General features: G+C 36.6%; 1 protein-coding gene across 6 annotated transcripts in view; it reads left to right on the top strand.

Annotated features, from left to right (window-relative positions):
• Positions 1–19,903, top strand: part of crhb (corticotropin releasing hormone b) — a 37,681-nt gene extending 17,778 nt beyond the window's left edge. For 2 of the 6 annotated variants that reach the window (XM_048174161.1, XM_048174160.1), the window contains exons 2-4: positions 8,573–8,634; positions 16,980–17,318; positions 18,949–19,903. In XM_048174161.1, the coding sequence (XP_048030118.1) occupies positions 18,971–19,459 (489 nt within the window). In that variant the 5' untranslated portion in view covers positions 8,573–8,634; positions 16,980–17,318; positions 18,949–18,970 and the 3' untranslated portion in view covers positions 19,460–19,903. Of the gene's footprint in view, positions 1–5,094; positions 5,279–8,572; positions 8,635–16,979; positions 17,319–17,727; positions 18,602–18,948 lie in introns of those variants that run through there. The other 4 variants (XM_048174158.1, XM_048174157.1, XM_048174159.1 and 1 more) reach the window with 4 other exon arrangements.
• The last annotated feature ends 1,236 nt before the right edge of the window (positions 19,904–21,139 follow it).

Genomic DNA, 21,139 nt, shown 5'->3' with positions numbered 1-21,139 from the left:
CATAGTTAAATAACAAGAGTTCAGTACATGGAAATGACATACAGTGAGTCTCAAACTCCATTGTTTCCTCCTTCTTATATAAATCTAATTTGTTTAAAAGACCTCCGAAGAACAGGCGAATCTCAACATAACACCGACTGTTACATAACAGTCGGGATGTACGCCCCCAATATTTGCATATGCCAGCCCATGTTCCCAACATTATGAAAGGCATTAGACAAGGGCAGCCAGTAACGTCTGGAGCAGCACAGCCGAATCATCAGACTAGGTAAGCAAGCAAGAACAATAGCGAAAAATGGCAGATGGAGCGATAATAACTGACATGATCCATGATAACATGATATTTTTAGTGATATTTGTAAATTGTCTTTCTAAATGTTTTGTTAGCATGTTGCTAATGTACTGTTAAATGTGGTTAAAGTTACCATCGTTTATTACTGTATTCACGGAGACGAGAGCCATCGCTATTTTCATTTTTAAACACTTGCAGTCTGTATAATGCATAAACACAACTTCATTCTTTATAAATCTCTCCAACAGTGTAGCATTAGCCGTTAGCCACGGATCACAGCCTCAAATTCATTCAGAATCAAATGTAAACAATATAACAGTATACAATACTCACATAATCCGACGCATGCATGCCGCACATGCAAACACTTTGTAAAGATCCATTTGAGGGTTATATTAGCTGTGTAAACTTTGTTTATGCACTGTTTAAGGCAAGCGCGAGCTCCGTGGGCGGAGAGCACGAGAATTAAAGGGGCCGCAGCATAAATCGGCTCATATTTAATGATGCCCCAAAATAGGCAGTTAAAAAAATTTATTTAAAAAAATCTATGGGGTATTTTGAGCTGAAACTTCACAGACACATTCAGGGGACACCTTAGACTTATATTACATCTTGTAAAAAAAACGTTCGAGGGCACCTTTAATTTATGGTGAAAAGCAGTAAAAGGACATTCCCAGAGGTCCTTGTGTGACATATCACGATTACATTTTACACGATTATTTTATTTAAATAGTTCTCTTTGTATTTTTATTATCAGTGATGTAAATTAGTTTTGTTAAATTTTATGTAATTTAGTTAATGTTTTTACTTTAAATTTAACAGGATATTTATGGACAAAACCAGATGAAATATTCTTGAAAAATCTTTCAGCAAAAAAGAAAACCAAACGGGTTTAGAATGACATGAAGTGATTAAAAAATGACAGAATTTTCATGTTTTCCCATGTTTAATTTGAATTAGTGATAATTCAAGTAAAACAAGTAAACAAAAAGAAAAAAATACCATATAGTAAATAAAAATGAGGAAAAACAGAAACCTACAATATAAAGACAGACATCAAAGGGCAAAATGTGTTAGCATTTTACTAGTTTTTCTTCATTTGAAACTGCTATGGCAGCAGGGAAGATGCATGGGCATTAATTTGCATTATAAGATTTTACCTAAAACCCATTCAGACAGTAAAACACAAATGTTTCAGACGCTTAAATACCCTTTTACAGCAGATTTAGTTCACAAACAGCTGACAGTTGTGACATAAATATGATTTTCTTTTACAATAATAAATCCTAAAATTTGGCATTAGTAACTTACTTTTCACACCATCAGTCATGTGCGCACTCAGGCTCGACTTTAATCTTGCTCTGACCGGATCACTTGAATCAGAGAGTTGTTGACTCGAACAGATGCAATTGGGTCTGTCAAATTCACGAATTAATCATACAGTGCGCTTTGTGAAACAATTTAGCAGGCTCATTGAAAAGAATCAGCTCGTTCAAGAATCGGACACCACGTCTCTGGGTGGTGATTTCTTCAGTTTAAAATAAAGACAAAATGACATGTTTTTATGAAATGTAGTGTAGTAAAAAGTACAATATTATGCTTTGTATGTTGCGAAGTAAAAGTTTCCCAAAATAAAAATACTCAGACAAAGTACAGATACTTGAAAAATGTCAGCCAAATTAAACTTTAAAAATTAAAAGAGTCATCTTTTCCAGTCCTTCCAATTGAGGCATTTTATTCAAAAACTGTTTCACCACTTTCCCAACCACCTCCCTGAATCTGTTTTTTTTTACCCTTGACCATGGACAAAGATGGCTGATATCTACCCTTTATGGCAAAATAACTTCCTTATCCCCATCTCCCACTGACTCTCTCAAAGAGTCCTGGGAGCATGACTTGGGCTTTAACATTTCCGAGTGGAAGAACATTCATAGTCTAGTGCATTTCTCATCCAACTGTGCTAGACATGCCTTAATGCAATATAAAGTGATACCCAAAGCACACTTTACCAACGCTAAATTAGTAAAGATGTTCCCTAACAGAAGTGATGCCTGTAATGGATGTAAACAATCTCCGGCTTACCATATACAGTACATATATTTTAGACTTGTCTAAAGCTAATAGACTATTGTCAGAGGTGTAAAGAGTACCTGAAAACCGTACCATTGAGTAAGAGTACAGATCACATACAGTACAGCGAAAATGATTCCATTAGTTACAAGTCGCCAGTTCTAATACGTTTGAGTAAAAGTCTTAAGAGTATCTGATTTTAACAGTACTTAAGAATTTAAGTACTAAACATAGGCTCAAAGATGCACTAGTTCTCAACACCTAAGAGACATGCCAGTGAAAACAAGAAACCGTTGATTTGTGAGGAGAGCAATCACGTTAATTCTGAAGTCAAAATAAAACTGAACACCACAACATTGCAATAAATCAAGGTTGACACAACAGCCTCTTCAACATCTACACTCAAGTCTCAGTTAAGCTAAGTGCTCAAAAAAAGGATAAGTAAACCAATATCCTTCAAAAAGGTCTTTTCAGTATAACAGATAAATAAAATAATGTTGAGTAAAATTAAATATTCAAAGCCTACTTGCATTGTACGTGCTGTTTTCAGCCTCAACACCAACTGCAGCCATCCAAGATGGATAAATACATGTGGATTACACACGGACCAGATGTGGGCCGGATCTGGGCCAACATTATGTTGCTGTCAGGGATGTTCTCATCTCATATATGCAACACCTGTGATTCAGCAACTAGGAAACCCATATTTATGATAATTCTGAGAGCACATGAAGGCAGCATAAAACTTGTTGACAGGTTTGGGTGAGTAAGGGCAAAATGCACAAGATACATGTATAGTACCTTCAATGCCTTGTAGATGGCAGAAATAAACTGCTTCAGAAAAAGTTAGGTGCCAAATTCAAAATCTAACAAGTAATTGCATTACTCATCACAAATGTATTGGAGTACATATTCTTATTCAAAAATGTAGTCAAGTAGTGAGTAAAAGTATCTTTGATACTCAAAACTACCAAGTAGCCAAAAGATACTTAGGTACAGTAACTAATTACATTTACTCAAATACCTTACAGCACTGACAATTGTTCTGACATTTTTTAAACTCTTTCACAGACCTCAATACCAACATTGTCCCTAACACCTTAACTGCCCTGTTTAATTTTCTTTCATTTCTGATTATAACTATAAAATGGAGCGTGTTAGTCCCCTTGCAACATTGCTAGCCAGATGTGCCATTCTCATCAAATGGACGATCCCTCCCCACCAACGCACGAGTAGTGAATGCGAGAGGTATTACAGTGCATCCAATTTGAAAAATTGAGATACTCTCTAAAGGGATCCTTGAGCTCTTTTCATATGACCTGGAACCCTTTACCTGCTATTATTGATGTTCTTATTAATGGGCCAGATAATAAAGTGGACAGGACCTGCTGATTAAAGAGCTCTGGTGAGAGGTTTGATCCTGTGTCTGAATTTATTATTTATTTATTTATTCTTTTTTTCATATGTGGCTTGGATCGGGGGAAGGGGATTTGACTGTGTTTTGTGTACTACTACTTAATTTTATTTCCTGTCAGGTGCCTTGTGTTTCATTATAGGGCTTTTCACACTTGAAATGGTTAACCCTGGGTCATTCTAAACCCTGGGAAAATGGAATCCTGGGTTATCTTGCTTCACTTTTCATAATATCCCTGGGGTTAACAGTTAATCCTGGGTATTCATAAGATGGTGTTTCACATTGTACATCCCTAAACCCTGGGTTAACGTTCTTATTTGCAGTGTCAGTGTCATTGATTGGATAAACGCAACACGCGACTTGTTTACATACAGTAGCTCTAGCATTGCGCATCCTGTATTGATGACTGTACTATCGAGTTTATACTGAATGGACATTTCGGACTATAAAGGTAAGAATGAAATGATCTCTTCTTCACTCAAATTGTCACGTTTTCTGTCAGCATTTGACATTTTTCCTCTCAAATGCTAAATTTACTTTTTATATACATTGTGCAGTGTTTCTGTGACTGTCTAAAGCATGTAAATATGAGGCGCACGATTGGTTGTCCGTTGCTAATCATTTAGTTATAACACCTTATCTAGGGCCCTATAAAATCCGTTTTATTTTTTCCCAAATTCCGTTTTATTTTTTTCCCAAATTCCGTTTTTTCCGTTTTAATTTTTCTGGATTCCGTTTTTTTCCGTTTTATTCATTTTTTGACTCCAGTTTACCAACAATTTAATAAAAGTTTAACAAAAATTTTAAATTTTTTTAGGGCCCTATGATAAACGTTTTATTCTTTCCCTTCAACTTTTATTTTTACCAAATTCTGTTTTCTGGATTCCATTTTAATGGTTTAATTCCATTTTAATAACCAAAAAGCATGTCTAATTAATTGAATTCTTAAGAACAACAATATTTATTAATTAAAAAATATATTTTTATGATTTTTTTTTTTCAGAAGTTCTGTTGTGTATTTAAATTTTTCCGGCAATCAAATGCACACATACCATTTAATTTATCTTTTAATCATGAAATTAAACTTTTTTGTCAAACAATGTGCTGCACAACAGAGCTTTACTGTTAAAATTAAAACATGGAAGAAACACTGAGATTATATATTTATTATATATAAATATATTTTAATAATTTATTGTTAAATTAATTTATCTAAATTCTACTGTACAACAGTAATATGTTTCTGTCAAGTCAAATCGAACTTTTATTTTGACGGTTTGCCTAGAGCTTTGAGTTTCTCTGTGTTTATGACGGTAGTTTTCTCAAACGAAGCGGTTAAATGCTGATGAAATGACTTTCAGAGCAGCTCTGGAGATGAATTCGTGCGTTCATATAGTGAGGCGACCATAGACTGGAGGCGACCGAGGACGAAAACACCGCGAGCGTCGCATGTGCTTCAGCGTGCGTGCGCCCCCGCGCGAGTGTGTGTGAGGCGGTGTGAGGTAAATGAAACTGCGCTTCCGCATCATTCATTTCAGAGGCACACAGGCATGCAGGATTCATGTTTAAATAGTCTTTTTGCGGTTTAATATTCACAGACACTAGTCTATATCGCGATTTAATTTAAGTGTACTGACCTGCTTTTAATTCATCCATCAAAAATTTGACAAATTCCGTGACATTCCGCGTTATATAGTAAATTCCGTTTTTATGACTGGATTCCGCGATTCCGTGATGGGTTTCATAACCCCCAGGTAAAAAGCGGTGCTAACCCCGCTTCTAAATTACAAGTGTGAAACGTTCCTTTACCGGGGTTAAAAGCGGTGTTTAGAATGACGATAATCCGGGTTAAGCGCAGTGTGAAAAGCCCTATTGAGCAACAGTTGCAATATCTTTTATAAGTCTTCAATAAAAAGATGTGGAATATGGACACAACCAATGAAGTGAGAATGTCTAATGTTTTCGGTCAGAGCTCTAGTGACAATCCTGCAGGAACAGTTTGGAAATGATGTGCATAATCATGTTAGGCAACACATTGGGATGAAAAAAAAGCAGAATAAAGGAGCGGAATGAATATGATGCTCCTAATCAGTGCAAAGTCGCGCGCGCGTGTGTGTGAAGGGGCAGTGACAGGGCAAAGCTGCACGCTCTCTGTGTAGTCACAGAGGAAAAGGCCACAAGTCATTGATTCTGTGTCACTGAAACATGATCAAAGATCGTCCAGAAACATTCCCACGGGATTGAATGCCCTATCTAGAGAAGACACCAAATGAGGTCACTTTTGCTCAACGATAAATCAAGAGAAGTCAGGATATTTGATATTAATGTTCTGTTTTGTGTTTTTAAAGGATTAGATCACTTTCAAATTAAAATTACCCCCAGCTTTACTCACCCTGAAGCCATCCTAGGTGTATATGACTTTCTTCTTTCTGATGAACACAATCTGAGATATTTTAATAAATATCCTGATGCATCAGGATCAGTATGGTAGTGAACAGGGGTCACAAGTATGAGCTGAAGAAAGTGCTTCCATCCACATCCATCCATCATAAACGTATTCCACATGGCTCTGGGGGGTTAATAAAGGCCTATTGAAGCGAAGCAATCCATTTGTGTAAAAAAATATCAATATTTAACAAGTTATGAAGTAAAATATCTAGCCAGATCGCCTTCTGTATTCAAGCTATGAAGAAAGTGTAAACTGGCGTCGGTTCAGTTACACTTTTTTCCGTAAGTTGAATAGGGAAGGCGTAGTAAGCTTTTTGAACTGCAAGAGTTTTACACTTTCTTCGTAAGTTGAATACGGAAGGCCGTCTGGCGGAAGCTAGATATTTTACTTCGTAACTTGTTAAAGTTGCTTTGCTTCAGAAGGCCTTTATTAACCCACCAGAGCCGTGTGGACTATGTTTATGATGGATGGATGTGGATGGAAACACTTTCTTCAGCTCATACTTGTACCCGTTCACTGCCATTATAAAGCTCGGATGCGTCAGTATATTTGTTAAAGGGATAGTTCACCCAAAAATGAAAATTCAATGTTTATCTGCTTACCCCCAGGGCATCCAAGATGTAGGTGACTTTGTTTCTTCAGTAGAACACAAATGATGATTTTTAACTCCAACCGCTGCCGTCTGTCAGTCAAATAATGGGAGTGAATTGGAACTCGATCAATAAGAGTCGAAAAACCTTGCATAGACAAATCCAAATTAAACCCTGCGGCTCTTGACGACACATTGATGTCCTAAGACACGAAACAATCGGTTTGTGCGAGAAACCGAACAGTATATATCATTTTTTACCTCTAAAACACCACTATGTCAAACTGCGTTCAGCACTCGGTTAGTGAGGTCTGATCGCGCTCTGACAACGGCAGTGATGTCTAGCACTCATTGAAGTATAAGTACGAGACATCACTGCCGTTGTCAAAGCGCGATCAGACCTCACTAAACGAGTGCTGACATAGTTTGACAGTGGCGTTTAATGATATAAATACTGTTTGGTTTATCGCACAAACCGATCGTTTCGTGTCTTAGGACATCAGTGTGTCGTCACGAGCCGCAGGGTTTAATTTGGATTTGTCTAAGCATGTTTTATTTACTCTTATAAAAGAAGTTCCCATTGACCCACATTATGCGGCTGACAGACGGCAACGGTTGGAGTTAAAAATCATCATTTGTTTTCTACTGAAGAAACAAAGTCACCTACATCTTGGATGCGCTGGGGGTAAGCAGATAAACATCAAATTTTCATTTTTGGGTGAACAATCCCTTTAAAATATCTCTGAAAAAGAAAGAAGTCATATACACCTAGGATGGCTTGAGGGTGAGTAAAGCTTGGGCTAATTTTCATTTGAAAGTGAACTAATCCTTTAAAGTTTACAAACTAAACTATCCTAATTTTGTTTTTTTCCCCCCAAAAATTAAGTTGCTAATATTGAAACATCTTTTAATGTGATCAGTTACAAGCACACACCATAAAAACTGACTGTGCAACTACTTCTACCTGACCTGACCCTTAAAATTGCTTTCAATGGTGTTACCTAATGTAGTCTGATTGATTCAGTTGTATTGAATAATGTATATTGAGTTGAATAAAACTTATATATTTAGGTTACCTAACAAAAAAGAGTGACGTTTTTCTTACGAAACTGCCCTGAACAAAACATGTTTTACAGTGCAATGCCGTGTCTCTAAAGCATTTTAGTTTAAAAGCTGCTGCACAAAAGAAAATTAAGTACACTTTGGTTAAAATATTCATGGAATTGCACTTAGGTAGTGCAGTTAGTTGGCAAGGTACTTCAGTAAACAATCATTGCGTGCAGTACGAGATTTGAATTGCTTACACAGATAATTTTAATATGCTTTTTCGGTTTACCAATAAAACAATACTCCACAGTACCTAAATTATACATTGATAAACTGAAATACCTGTAAATAACATACACTTTTTGCACACTTTTTATTGGAATGCTTACATACATATGTTTAATGTTGCAAGCTCTTCTTTAAATCTTAAACTCCTTATAACAAATTCAGAGGGACTCGAAGCCAGCAGCAAGCCCTAAAGGTATTCTTAAGGAAAAAAAGGCACCTTGACGCACAAAGAGACAAAAGAGTTTTTTCAACAGGCATTTTTAAAACAGTGATGCTTGACCCATATGTTGTCAAACCCCAATTGAATAGTACATCACGATTTCGATCCATGAAAAATCTTATATTGTGCTTCACTGTTATTGTCATCAGGGATATTATACGTTCACATTAATTTTTTTTTGCTCTGATATTGTTTTCTTCTAGTGTTCCCAGAAGAGTGTGTCTTCATATGCTTCTTGAAGATTGCAATGGGTTCTGCTGTTCAGGTGAAGTTCATTCTAACATGCACTTTTTAATAGCAAATAGGTAGTGTTCTAAAACAACCCTCATTTGCATAGAAAAAGAGATATATTTGCTTTGAAAACGATGACTATGATGGTATTTCAGCACAATTCCGGCACATTCAGTGATTGGTTACACTGTATAGTGGGCGGTTTGTGAATATCACAACTGGTGTAACTGTTTAGTGAATTTGAACCACATTGTTTATCTCCTTACTGTTTTATAATCTCCTGCTAAAAGTAGCGATTTTTGTATTAAAGACAAGGAGGACCTGAGGAAGTTTACAGGATATCTCAGTGAAATTAAGATGTCAGTGCAGTTGACTAAAATGTATGATTGATTCTCATGCCAAACCCAAGATCTTCTCATGAGGGCGACTCATGTCATGTCATATCAAATCACATTGTCAGGCCCACCAAATCGCATATCCAGAAGTGTCAGAAAAAGGTAAAAGACAGGGATCCTACACTGTCTGTGACAGGTACTCAAAACTTATGAGTTAAATGAAACCAGAAAGGGACAGGTGCAATAGAGCATGGCATTTCTGGAAGGATATCTGTGCCTTCTCATTATCTCAAGGTGATTCAATAACAAAGGCCAACAGTGAAGAATGTGGAAAAGTGGAGTTTTGTTCATTCAGAATACGTTTATTTGATTTAGCTCCATACAGTCTACATATGATAAAATGAAATGAAATGGGCCTGAAAACGAAAGACTTTTTGTTGTTGGTTTCAGGAGGACCTCAAGAGGTCAAATTAAATATTATATGAACTGTTTTATTTTATCTGTATTTATTTTATATTTATTTATTAGAATATTATATTTATTTACAATTATTGCAACCCTATCAACAAAATTGTCTAAATGCAGTGATTTGTTTTTATTTTTATTTTATTTTTTTCATTTTCTAGTAAAAGTGTTGCAAGTTAGCTAGTTAAAGACCAGTTACTGGTTTGTATTTATTGATTACAATGAATATAAAATTAATATAAGCTAAAGTATTTTAGAATTAGTTAAAGTAAAAAATAAAATAAAATAAAAAAATAAAAATAGTCAATTGTAAAAATAGTTATATATTATATAAAAGTATTTTAAGTGAGCAATAAGGTACGAGACACTGTGCTGTATCGTGAATAAGTCACGGCTGAAAGGCGTTGTTACTAGCCTCAAGTACCTTATTGCTTTTATAAAACGGTTACCACAGAATGCAAATATTAAAGCCAAAAAAATATGTATCAATGCAACTTTCATGAAGTAAAATCACTAAAAGCATTCCTTCCACCGGAAAAAATAGTCCCTGACTGTGAACAGCAATAGAAGTTACATTATTACACCATTAGATGGCGGCAAAGACTGCCTTTATGAACGAGTCACTTATTAGCGAAGACTTTTATATTGAAAAGACTGCATTTTTGTAAACACGGACAAGACGCAACTGACAAATGCTTTGACTAGCGCTGTCAGTCACGGGAAAAACCTTTAATTGTTAAAAGGACAAGATATTGCAGCGGACATTTAAGCATATTTTTTTATTATGAACATAGGACTGACCTGAAGGAAAATGCTAAATCTAAATGCAGGTAATACTATCTCACAATACTCTTCTACATAATACAGTAAGCTTCAATGAACAATATCAATTGAGAACAAACAGTTTACGTTGCTAAGAGTGGTTGCTAAGGGTGTTGTGTAGTGATACACAGAACCGTTGGGTGAAGCGGACATAGCCCTGTTTTATTGTGAATAAAATACAGCTATTGACCAATCAGAATCAAGGACAGGAACTAACTGTTTTATATATATATATTTTTGATCATTTGATCTTTGATAACAGGGAAATCATGCAGTAACATAGCTCTTACATTTTTTTTATTTTTTTTTAAATATGAATGAATCGAATGTCAATACAAAAAGTTTTGAGGTTATGGCAAAGTATTTTGAGTGATGGCCATTCTCAGTGTAAAAACTTTGACCTAGTGGATACTTTTATTAACAAAAGACATATATGGAGGCCAAATAAGTATATGTTTTGTAATTGTATGTCATATTTTGTTAATACGAAACATTTAAATAAAGTGAGGGGGAAAAAAACCCACAAAAACTTTGACCTAGATTTAACTAAGATTGCTTTTTAAAAAGATTAAAAAAATACAGTCCGTGTAAACAATTCAAATGAACGATGCTTAAAATAGCAAGATAGAAGAACTCCTCATTCAGGAGTAAAAGAACTAAGACTGCACATTGTGTTCAGGTTTGCTGTAAACTAATACATTTCTTAATGAACAGACCTGTGGGTGGCAGAACAAAAGATAAATTTCAGTTCTTCTGTAAGACACTGTTCAGCTTTTGAATTTTAAATTAAGACAATCCTTTGTTCCTTCCCCACAATTAGGCATGCCTTCGCAAAATATCCATCAATATAACAAAGCTTCCCATCGCAGAACAACAAGCTCCAAATTATCAATGGAAAACTTAATTAGGCCCAGAAATGCAAAGTAACAAATCAAAGATGTGTGTGGAGCAGAGGAGACCATCACCTCTCACACTGAATGAATAATTAAGCCAGATGATATTTTGCTCATGTTTGACGCTGTGTGTGATTTGGGCTTTTCGGTGCTGATCCAGTTGGATTTAGAGTATCGTGGCCTGAGGGGGGTGAGATCGGCGCTCTGAGCCCTGACCTCATCTGCTCTCCCCGTCAGCCAAGAGCTCCTTGTATTTTAAGAGACCTAAAGGACTCACTGCTCTCAATGAAATTTCAAAATGCATGCTCCTAAAGGACAGTTGCCTGATGGGGTTGCAGTAACATGATTTTGGAGCTCTCTGTTTTTTTTATAACTTTCCACAGTTTGGACTATAATGCTGGATGACATTTACGTACCCATGAGCAATTGGATTTTAACAAGCTTATTAAAACTTATAGGGTACAGCTGATGAATTCAGACATGTCTGTCAGACAATAAAGTCTCCGCTGTATTTTCATTATGATTCAATCCATTTGAGATTAAAGACTAGTACAGTCCTTATGGCGTTGGCAGTGAAGTGTGCAACCAGTGGACTCTGCTATCCCATAAGCCCACCAGAATTGAGGGCCCATCAGATAATAAAAAAGGTACACCGTGAGGCAGGAAGCTCTTTTCAAGTGTTAATGCTCTAGGTACTAAAGACATTCAAAGATCGATAGTCAAGAAGTAAGTTCTTCATCAAATTCAGTACATACTGTACTATAATGGTACACAGACAATTATTCCATGAAAAATATTGGACCTAATATTGTTTTACAGTCACTGATTTTACTTTTTGATATATTAAATACAAAAAAACATATATTTAAAAAGTATAAAATCTTATATAAAATACTAAAATAATTTTTAGTCTCTCTGTAGTCAATAATTTTATCCCTTAAAACTCATCTTTGATCACCAAAATGACACATTTAAATGTTTTTTTCCTGTGAAAAAAAAATGTCTTCATGACTTAAAATAGCTTGAATGTAACTGTACACCCTTGCCTCATTTAGTATATGTGAATCTATGAATATGCTAATTAGCCCCGCCTCCACTCACTCACACAAGCTCAGAGATCCGCTCGGTCAACTTACTGAGGTTAATGCCGCACAATGGTATTGTTTTTTTTTTTTTTTACAAGGTCGGACACATAACGGTAATTAATATGATTAGCCATTTGCTTGACTACATTATCAAATAGCTAGTAATATGTTACTAATGTTACACAAACCGTTCACCATCTCAGTCTGCCTTCTAAAAATCAGTATCCTTATAAACACTTTGAATAACTCAGAATGTCAATAGTATAAAGTTCATCATAACATCGTAATATACATCATACACCCATTATATTGCTAAATCTACCCGATTTTTCATATCATCAAAATATACCGGGCTAACCTGGCATCTCTTGAGACTCCCCTGCTTTACAGCGGTCATAGTTAATGATATGCTAAAGCCCGCCGGCACATTGATGTGATTGGTTACAAGGTAGTTTGTGATGCAAGAAACACCAGCAATTTCAAACTGCGTTTTTGAAATCCTCTTTATATCACTGCAATTTTAAAGACAAAAATACTCAGCAATGCTGTTGACTTATGAATTTGCACATGGTTTGTCTTAAAGCATATTAAAAACACCACATGCATATAAACAACATTAAAAACTTGATTTTTAAATATTAAATGAAGTGCCATAAGTACCAGGGAAATTCAAAGATGGATGTCAAGAAGTGAGTTCTTCAACAAATTTAGTAAGAAAAAAAAAAAAGTGCCATAGGTAAATATTTAAATAGTAATATTAAATGTTAAAAGTTTATATAAAATATTAATGTTTTATTTTTAATGGTTATAAAAAGTAAATAAAGTGCTGTATATGACATTGACATTCAAGAAGCAAGTTCTTCAAATTCAGTACATGCTCTGAATGTATACTGGATTTTGGACACAACACATTGTACCATAAAAATGGGGTAATACAGTTAAGTCTTTCGCTTAACATCGGTATGGTGTCTTTAAACATCTGAGTGTGCTGTTTTTAAACATCTCGGGGTGCCATTAATACGTCGCGTGTGAAAACCAGGAGGGAGCCAATATTGTGAGTTTTCAGATTCAATTAAAGACACCAATTCATATCAGCAAACACCCCATTGAGAAGACAGATGAGCCTTTCTATTGAGTCAGACCACAGTCTATTTGGAGCAGGGAGATCAGCAGGCTCTCTGAGCCTCTTTAAACTCATTTCTAGTACTGACAACCTTTTATTGATATCTCCTCGCAGTTGACCAGAATAGACTATATCTGTTGATGATGCTGCGCAGCTTAACGGCGTCATTGTTAACAACGCTGCCGTAATCCGATGCAATTACAAGGATGAAAGTGAAGAGTCTTATGTAGATGCGAGGAACATATGAGGTAAAGAGTTGAATGAACTTTGAGTGTTACGCTTATCAAGAGCAAGATTTAATGGTTCAGTTACTCTCTGATGTGTGTCAGACTTGAGAGCCACTGGTAAACATACCAACACGTCATATGCCTCATGATTCTTATTAGTCAACATACACCGGTGAAAAACCACATTCAGCGCATGTATGGATTCGGTGTGGTGGGCCTACGGCACTTCCTGTGTTTTGTCACGTGGCGTGTTTTGTGATCCACTTACAGACGTTGATTTGAAATCGTAGTGACATCGATGACCACAAGCGAATTTGCGAATTTTACAGCGAGGTGGTACGTTGGATTTGTGTCAGGAAGCAGCCGCACGTCATGATGGGACTTGACACCAGGCCTGAAGGGAGAAGGAAAATTGCTCTGCTTTATTTTGCGGAGAAACGCTTAAGCTTTTGACCTCATCATTTGTTTGAACGCTTCATACAATCAATCAGAATGAAAACTCCCACGCAGTGAAAAAATATTCAGTCAAAAACATCAATGAATGTCAGGCATTGCTTCATAAAGGTGTTTTGTCTAACTTTTAGGATCACACAGACGGCTGCGCAACGTGGGGTGAATATAATAATAATTAATTTACCGAGTGAATCACCGGCGTAAATTTGAGTGGATTAGGGACTAGGTGCTTTGAGGAGCTGGAAATAGAACCAAGATGTCTGCTGCCTTCTTCATCTGTCAGCTTTATCGTAGATGGATGCAGTCATTATCCATAATAACGTTATTCTTGGGATGAATCCACTCTTCTTGTTAACCGTCAGCCTTTTTCCCTTGAGCCTTCCCCATCCCACATATCATAAATGTAATGGCACTTTCCACAAATAGGGTGCAAATTGGTGCCCTATGACTTTTTAAAAAAGTGTTACAGGCACAAATCCCATGCTTTTATTGTAAGAACTATTGGATATGTTTGATAAGCATGAAAATATCTGTATTGCTCCTTAAAATGGTGATTTTGGCCTGTCCACATCAGATTTCTTTGATTTCACGATTGTATCCGACAATTAAAATCCCACAACGTCCTAATTTTGAATTGATATTCAGTTTTATATAAACAGAATATAGCATAAAACACTGAATACACTGAAACATTTCACAAATATTTACATGGCAAGTGACATAGAATAAAACTGAAATTTTGATGTAGAAAGACTGATATTGTATTTTCTTGTAAAACTAATCATCTTTTTATTTACAACTTAGAAAAATAATTTTTGTAGAATATTAATTTGGAATCCTCAGGTTATCAGCTAGTATTTTATGAAGGTTAAGCACCTTTTCACTGCCATTTGTTGAGAAAAAGGAAAGCAATAGAGTTCAAAAGTTCCCGTCAAGGTTCCGGAAGTATATTTTCCATTCATTTTTCTCATGGGGATTTTAAAAAAGTCTTTGTTAAAGAGTTATAAGCCATGATGAACCAAGCCAATTAGCTACAAGGTGAATCATAATGTTACAAACTTTGGTTTGAAGCAAAAAATTGTTGAAAATCTGACAAATGATAAAGTGTACTTAAGGGAAAGAACTACAATCCCATGAAGCATTGCAAACAGCAAATTAAATTAAAAAGGCAGAAATATAAAACTTCTCATGTTCAAAATGTTGATTATACATATATATAAAAACAATAGTTTATTGCAAAATATGCATATATATATATATACAAATATTTACGTATTTTGAGAGCTGATTCCATTCGCATTGCGTCATGAGAGTGGGCGGAGCTAAAGAGCTATTTTGGTGCTGTTGCTTTTTCGAATCACTGATTGGTATATTTTTTTTCTGTATAGCATCATGGGTAATGTAGTTTTTCACTAGAAATTCTGCTGTTAGTGAAGTTCCTAAACATAATTTAGGGAGGATTGAGCCCATCTAATCTTCCAACAGCCAGAGTATATAAGCAGCTGCTTACTTCTCTTCAGTCTCAGCTGTTTCAGCATCCCTCCACCTCCCCAAACTCCACCTTCATTTCAGGTACCTTGCCCTATGTAATCACATCCTATATTTATTCACTGGGGGGGTGTATCAGAGCTCGAGTTGAAGATGCTTCATCGAGCCCCTCCTCAGTGGACAGCAAGCCAAATTAGCTAAACTAATACCCTAAAGATTATATGGGCAAACGAACTCGTTAAAATACAATTATTTTAAAAATAAGATGAAATAATGTGGGCTGATGGCTTAAAAAGAAGCAAATACCATGGATTAACAACCTCGTAGCTCACAGTAGGCCTGTCTTTAAAAGGTTAGTTCACCCAAAAATGAAAATTCTGCCATTAATTACTCACCCTCATGCCGTTTTACACCCATAAGACCTTCGTTGATCTTTGGAACACAAATTAAGATATTTTTGTTGAAATCCGATGACTCAGTGAGGCCTCCATAGGGAGCAATGACATTTCCTCTCTCAAGATCCATAAAGGTACTAAAAACATATTTAAATCAGTTCATGTGAGTACAGTGGCTCAATATTAATATTATGAAGCGACGAGAATATTTTTGGTGCGCCAAAAAAAACCAAAATAACGACTTATTTAGTGATGGCCGATTTCAAAACACTGCTTCAGGAAGATTCGGAGCACAAATGAATCAGCATATTGAATCATGATTCAGATTGCGTGTCAAACCGCCAAACTGCTGAAATCACGTGACTTTGCGCTCTGAACTGCAGATTCGACACAAAAGATTCATAACGCTCCGAAGCTTCCTGAAGCAGTGTTTTGAAATCTGTCATCACTATATAAGTTGTTATTTTGTTTTTTTTGGTGCACCAAAAATATCCTCGTCGCTTTATAATATTAATATTGAACCACTGTACTCACATGAACTGATTTAAATATGTTTTTAGTACATTAATGGATCTTGAGAGAGGAAATGTCATTGTTCCCTATGCAGGCCTCACTGAGCCATCGGATTTCAACAAAAATATCTCAATTTGCGTTCCTAAGATTAATGAAGGTCTTACAGGTCTGGAACGACATGAGGGTGAGTAATAAATGACATAATTTTCATTTTTGGGTGAACTAACCCTTTAAAGGTTTAAAAGTTGTCATTCAAAATCAATTTCCCTATGAACAAAATGAATGGAGATTTTACTTCCGGAACCAGACTGTTGCACTCTATTTCATACCTTGTTTTATATCCTATTCATCCTATGCCTAATAATTACTTAATTTTTGCATGTTTTTTTGCAATGAAAATGTTTAAAAACCAATCATGTTTTTTACGGATAACCCACATAACTGGTTGAAAGGACAAAGCAGCAATGTGGAATTTCCATTCAAATCTATTGGGAAATATGTGACCTCTGCTTCATTAGACCTTAGCATGTATTGTCTAGAAGCTGATTGGGATGCCGTCTGATTGGCATTCTGAAAGCAGGTGTGAAGGGGCTCGAGCCAAGTGTTCCATCTCCCATCCTCCCTCATGGCCAGAGCAGAGCGAGGGGGGAGGACAACACTTGACAGCAGTGACTGCGAGAGTGACGTGGTCCTGCCGCTGCGCATCTGTAATCACCGGGACCCAAAGCTCTGTCTGTGCTGTCTGGATAAGTGACACCCACTAGAACATTGCCCGAAGTTCACCACGCCTGCGTGGCTGTGGCTGCAACAACTCAACAACCTGCGGTTTAGTGTGACGTATTTGATGACGATTTTAAAGAGGGAACAACCTGGACTGTGACTGAGGAATTGACTAGCTTACACCACTTTAAAATCTTTGGTAAGATGAATATGCAACTAAGCAAAAATCAACAATGTAACCAAATATTCAAAACCAATCAATGACCCACACTGTTCAAACATTCTGCATTCTGCAGGGATAGTTCACCCAAAAATGAAAATTCTGTCTCAAGTTCCAAACCTGTATGAATTTCTTTCTTCTGCTGAACACAAAAGAAGATATTTTGAAGAATATGGGTAACCAAACAGTTGTTAACTTCCATAGTATGGAAAAAAGATACTATGGAAGTCAGTGGGGCCCATCAACTGTTTGGTTACCTACATTCTTCAAAATATCTTATTTTGTGTTCAGCAGAAGAAAGGAATTCATACAGGTTTGGAACAGAATGAATGACATAATTGTCATTTTGGGGGGAACTTTCCCTTTAAGTAAAGATTATGGACTCATAACAGAAAAGCATAAAAGTATACAATCCGAATTTAATCATTTTATGTATTATTCAAGTCAGTCTCGCGCACAACAAATAGGCCATTTTGGCGCCCTCACGGTTAGCTAACCGACGTCAACTATCTTAAAGGCATGAAACAAAACACTAAAGGCACAAAACATATTTTTGATATGTAAATTTGTAATGAAGTGATGAATGAAAACGATACTAATGTTTTGTCTACGTACCATCCCATAGTGATCTCAACGAGAAGCGCTCGAGCAGCGAATTGTTGCCATGGTTACTTCCTCAGGCGAACGGGACGTCTCTTCCCTAGCGTCTGTTTAGTGCATTCTGCTTAACTTGAAATGTAACTTTTAGGGAACTCGTGTTAAATAAAATACGTACTTTTAAGACACTCGTCTCAAACTTTTGTTTTGACTTTCTTTGGGGATTCAAGTCATAATTACAGAGCCTCGTAATTCACATCATGCATTTTTGTACATTTCAAGCTTGCAAAATATTTAAATGACACACTCTTACATAGTCATTAAAGAGGAGAGAAGATCAATATAAAGAATCCTAAAATACCCCTGGTTTTGCATCTTCTTTCATACACATACACACTCAATGACACACACATACACACACCTCGATGACTCATTCAAACCGAAAACTGTTCACTTACGTTCATTCAAGTCAGCTCTCTCTCTCCTCTGCGCAGACGCAAGCTACTAAATGCGTGACACTTGTCGCTGACCGTGCCTATATAAATGCAAACTCCAGCCTTCCTTTGAAGAAGTCCTAAAAGTAATAACTTGATAGGCAACAACTGGAAGAGAGACGCACCTCGCAAAGTTCAAAAACCATCCAAGGATATACCAATTACGCACAGGTACGCAAAATTTTACCTAGAATAAGACAACTCATATTGAGGTAGCCTAGTAAACCTTAGCTAATATCATGATGTTACACTAGTAATCTTTTTTATAGTCAGTTTGTATTGCTATGGATGCGTCCTCGTGTTTTGCGCACAATGAGGCACCCATCTATCCAACTTTAAGGCGCGCGTAAATGCCCAAGTGGACTTCGAAATATACTACATTTGTGCAATGCAAATATATTCAGTAAGGACGCTTTTAAAAAAATGCATCTGTCATGAATTGAGCTTTGTCCCAGAGTGCGCAAAACAGTTTTTGAGAAGTTGAAATCGTGCGCATAATTGACTCACTTCTCCCACAGATTCTCCTCGCCACTTTTTGACATGAAGCTCAATTTTCTCGTCACCACCGTGGCTCTGCTCGTTGCCTTTCCACCACCGTATGAATGTAGAGCCATCGAAAGCAGCTCCAACCAGCCAGCCACGGACCCCGATGGAGAGCGACAATCCCCGCCGGTTTTGGCACGCTTAGGGGAGGAGTACTTCATCCGGCTCGGTAACAGAAACCAGAATTCTCTCCGATCCCCAGCCGACAGCTTCCCCGAGACATCCCAGTATTCCAAAAGAGCACTGCAGCTCCAGTTAACGCAGCGTCTGTTGGAGGGGAAAGTTGGAAACATCGGCCGCTTGGATGGCAATTACGCGCTCCGGGCGCTCGACTCAATGGAGAGAGAGCGCAGGTCGGAGGAGCCACCGATTTCCCTGGACCTGACCTTTCATCTGCTACGAGAAGTACTGGAGATGGCCAGAGCCGAACAAATGGCCCAGCAAGCTCACAGCAACCGCAAAATGATGGAAATATTCGGGAAGTAACCATGAGCAAACCCATCAGCCAAAGATATTTTTACATTTAGCACAAACATGAATATTCTGTACCATAGTGCTGCTTTTCCATCATGATCTATTTATACCGGTGACTTATTTATTTGTAGATATTTCAATGAAGGCGAATAGAGTACAGTAGGTGTATATGAATCAAAGTGTTCAGAAGCGCAAAACTGTCGTCACTCTCCATCAATGTTATTGTATAAGTGATCATTCAAAACTGTAGATGAAGAAAACGTTTGGGTTTCTTTAAAAAAAAAAACAACAAAAAATATTTTCCAGTACTGCATTATTTTATCTGACAGACTTGAGTTTCATTGTAACATACAGTACATTGTTTAAGTTTGTTAATAAACTAATGAGCAACCATTAATTTTTGTTGTGCAAGAGAATGTCTTATATTTATATTTTTCAATAAAAATTTGAAAGCCAGTTTGACACCTCTTGTCTAGATTATTGACATGGAAAAAGTGATTAAATAATAATAATAAAAAAATGCATTGACTTATATTTCACAATCAGTACATACACACTTACATTATAAAAAAAAAAAAAACATGTTGTCAATATAACTGCAAAAAAACATGATAAATCTTATTATGGTATTAAGTCATCCAGAGATGATTGACAGGTATCTTGTTGCTAATTGACCATGTGAGAACAACTCTTCCTTCATATGTATTATTCCCTTCAAATTTAATCCATAATTTAAGTTATAATTAAGAGTAAACGTGACCATACAACACTAAAAGGTACATTTTACCACCTACCCTCAGAGAATTAAGCCTAGTAATTACAAACAGAGCTCAAAAACAAATCATAAACACATATACCTCAGAGTATATTGCACATGCTGTACACACTGAATTATTAAATCAATATACTTGCTAATGCTCAATGACACTAATGTAATTTTTCAAAAAGGATATTTTGAATTCTTTCTGGACTTGGCAGGATGTCTCCAAAAAAGAAAATTCACCTTATTTGTGCAAAATGTTACAGAACAAAAAACAGTAGCCTTGCATATTATGAAAAAGACAGCTGATTAAATTGCAGTATAAACACTGGTGCTGACTGAAATGTTTCACACCAAACCAAATAACCGAAGTGTGGTGACTCATTCTATCTATGCAGCAACTGGAAATCATGGGTGTGAGTTTCACTGAACTATGTCCTAAATTTTATGGGTGCAGCACATCTAAATCTGATCAATAATGTTGTGTTCAGACAAACTTAAATCGTATGTTTTATGCAGCACCACAAAAGATCCATTCTTTGCCAGAGGTGGAAGCCACACATATTGTTGTGGGGTTGTGCTCCCTGGGCCTCATTAAGTGTGTTGTAGCCGTTCTCTGTGTGAATCCAGCCACAGATGCACATCCTGTCACTGATCACCCTCCACTGGGCCAGAATATATGGTTTACGCAATGTCCCCGCGTCGTTATTTCAGCTCGACCACCGAGATGTGCGAACAACACTTGTTTACTCTTCGCCTGCAAAACCAGGGGAAGACAATCCTGTGAGCAATGAGATGTGGAGATTACTTCCACGCTTTGCTATGGATGTTCCTTCAGGTAGATCAGGCATTTACTGTATATGTGATAAACCGATGCTTTCGGTCCAAATTGAACTGACTTGGATGTTGGTTTAAATTTAATATGTTACAAA

Source organism: Megalobrama amblycephala, linkage group LG22 (assembly GCF_018812025.1).
Source record: "Megalobrama amblycephala isolate DHTTF-2021 linkage group LG22, ASM1881202v1, whole genome shotgun sequence".
Lineage (NCBI taxonomy): Eukaryota > Metazoa > Chordata > Actinopteri > Cypriniformes > Xenocyprididae > Megalobrama > Megalobrama amblycephala.
The sequence above is the reverse complement of the archived record's forward strand: the minus strand, read 5'-3'. Positions and strand labels throughout refer to the sequence as shown.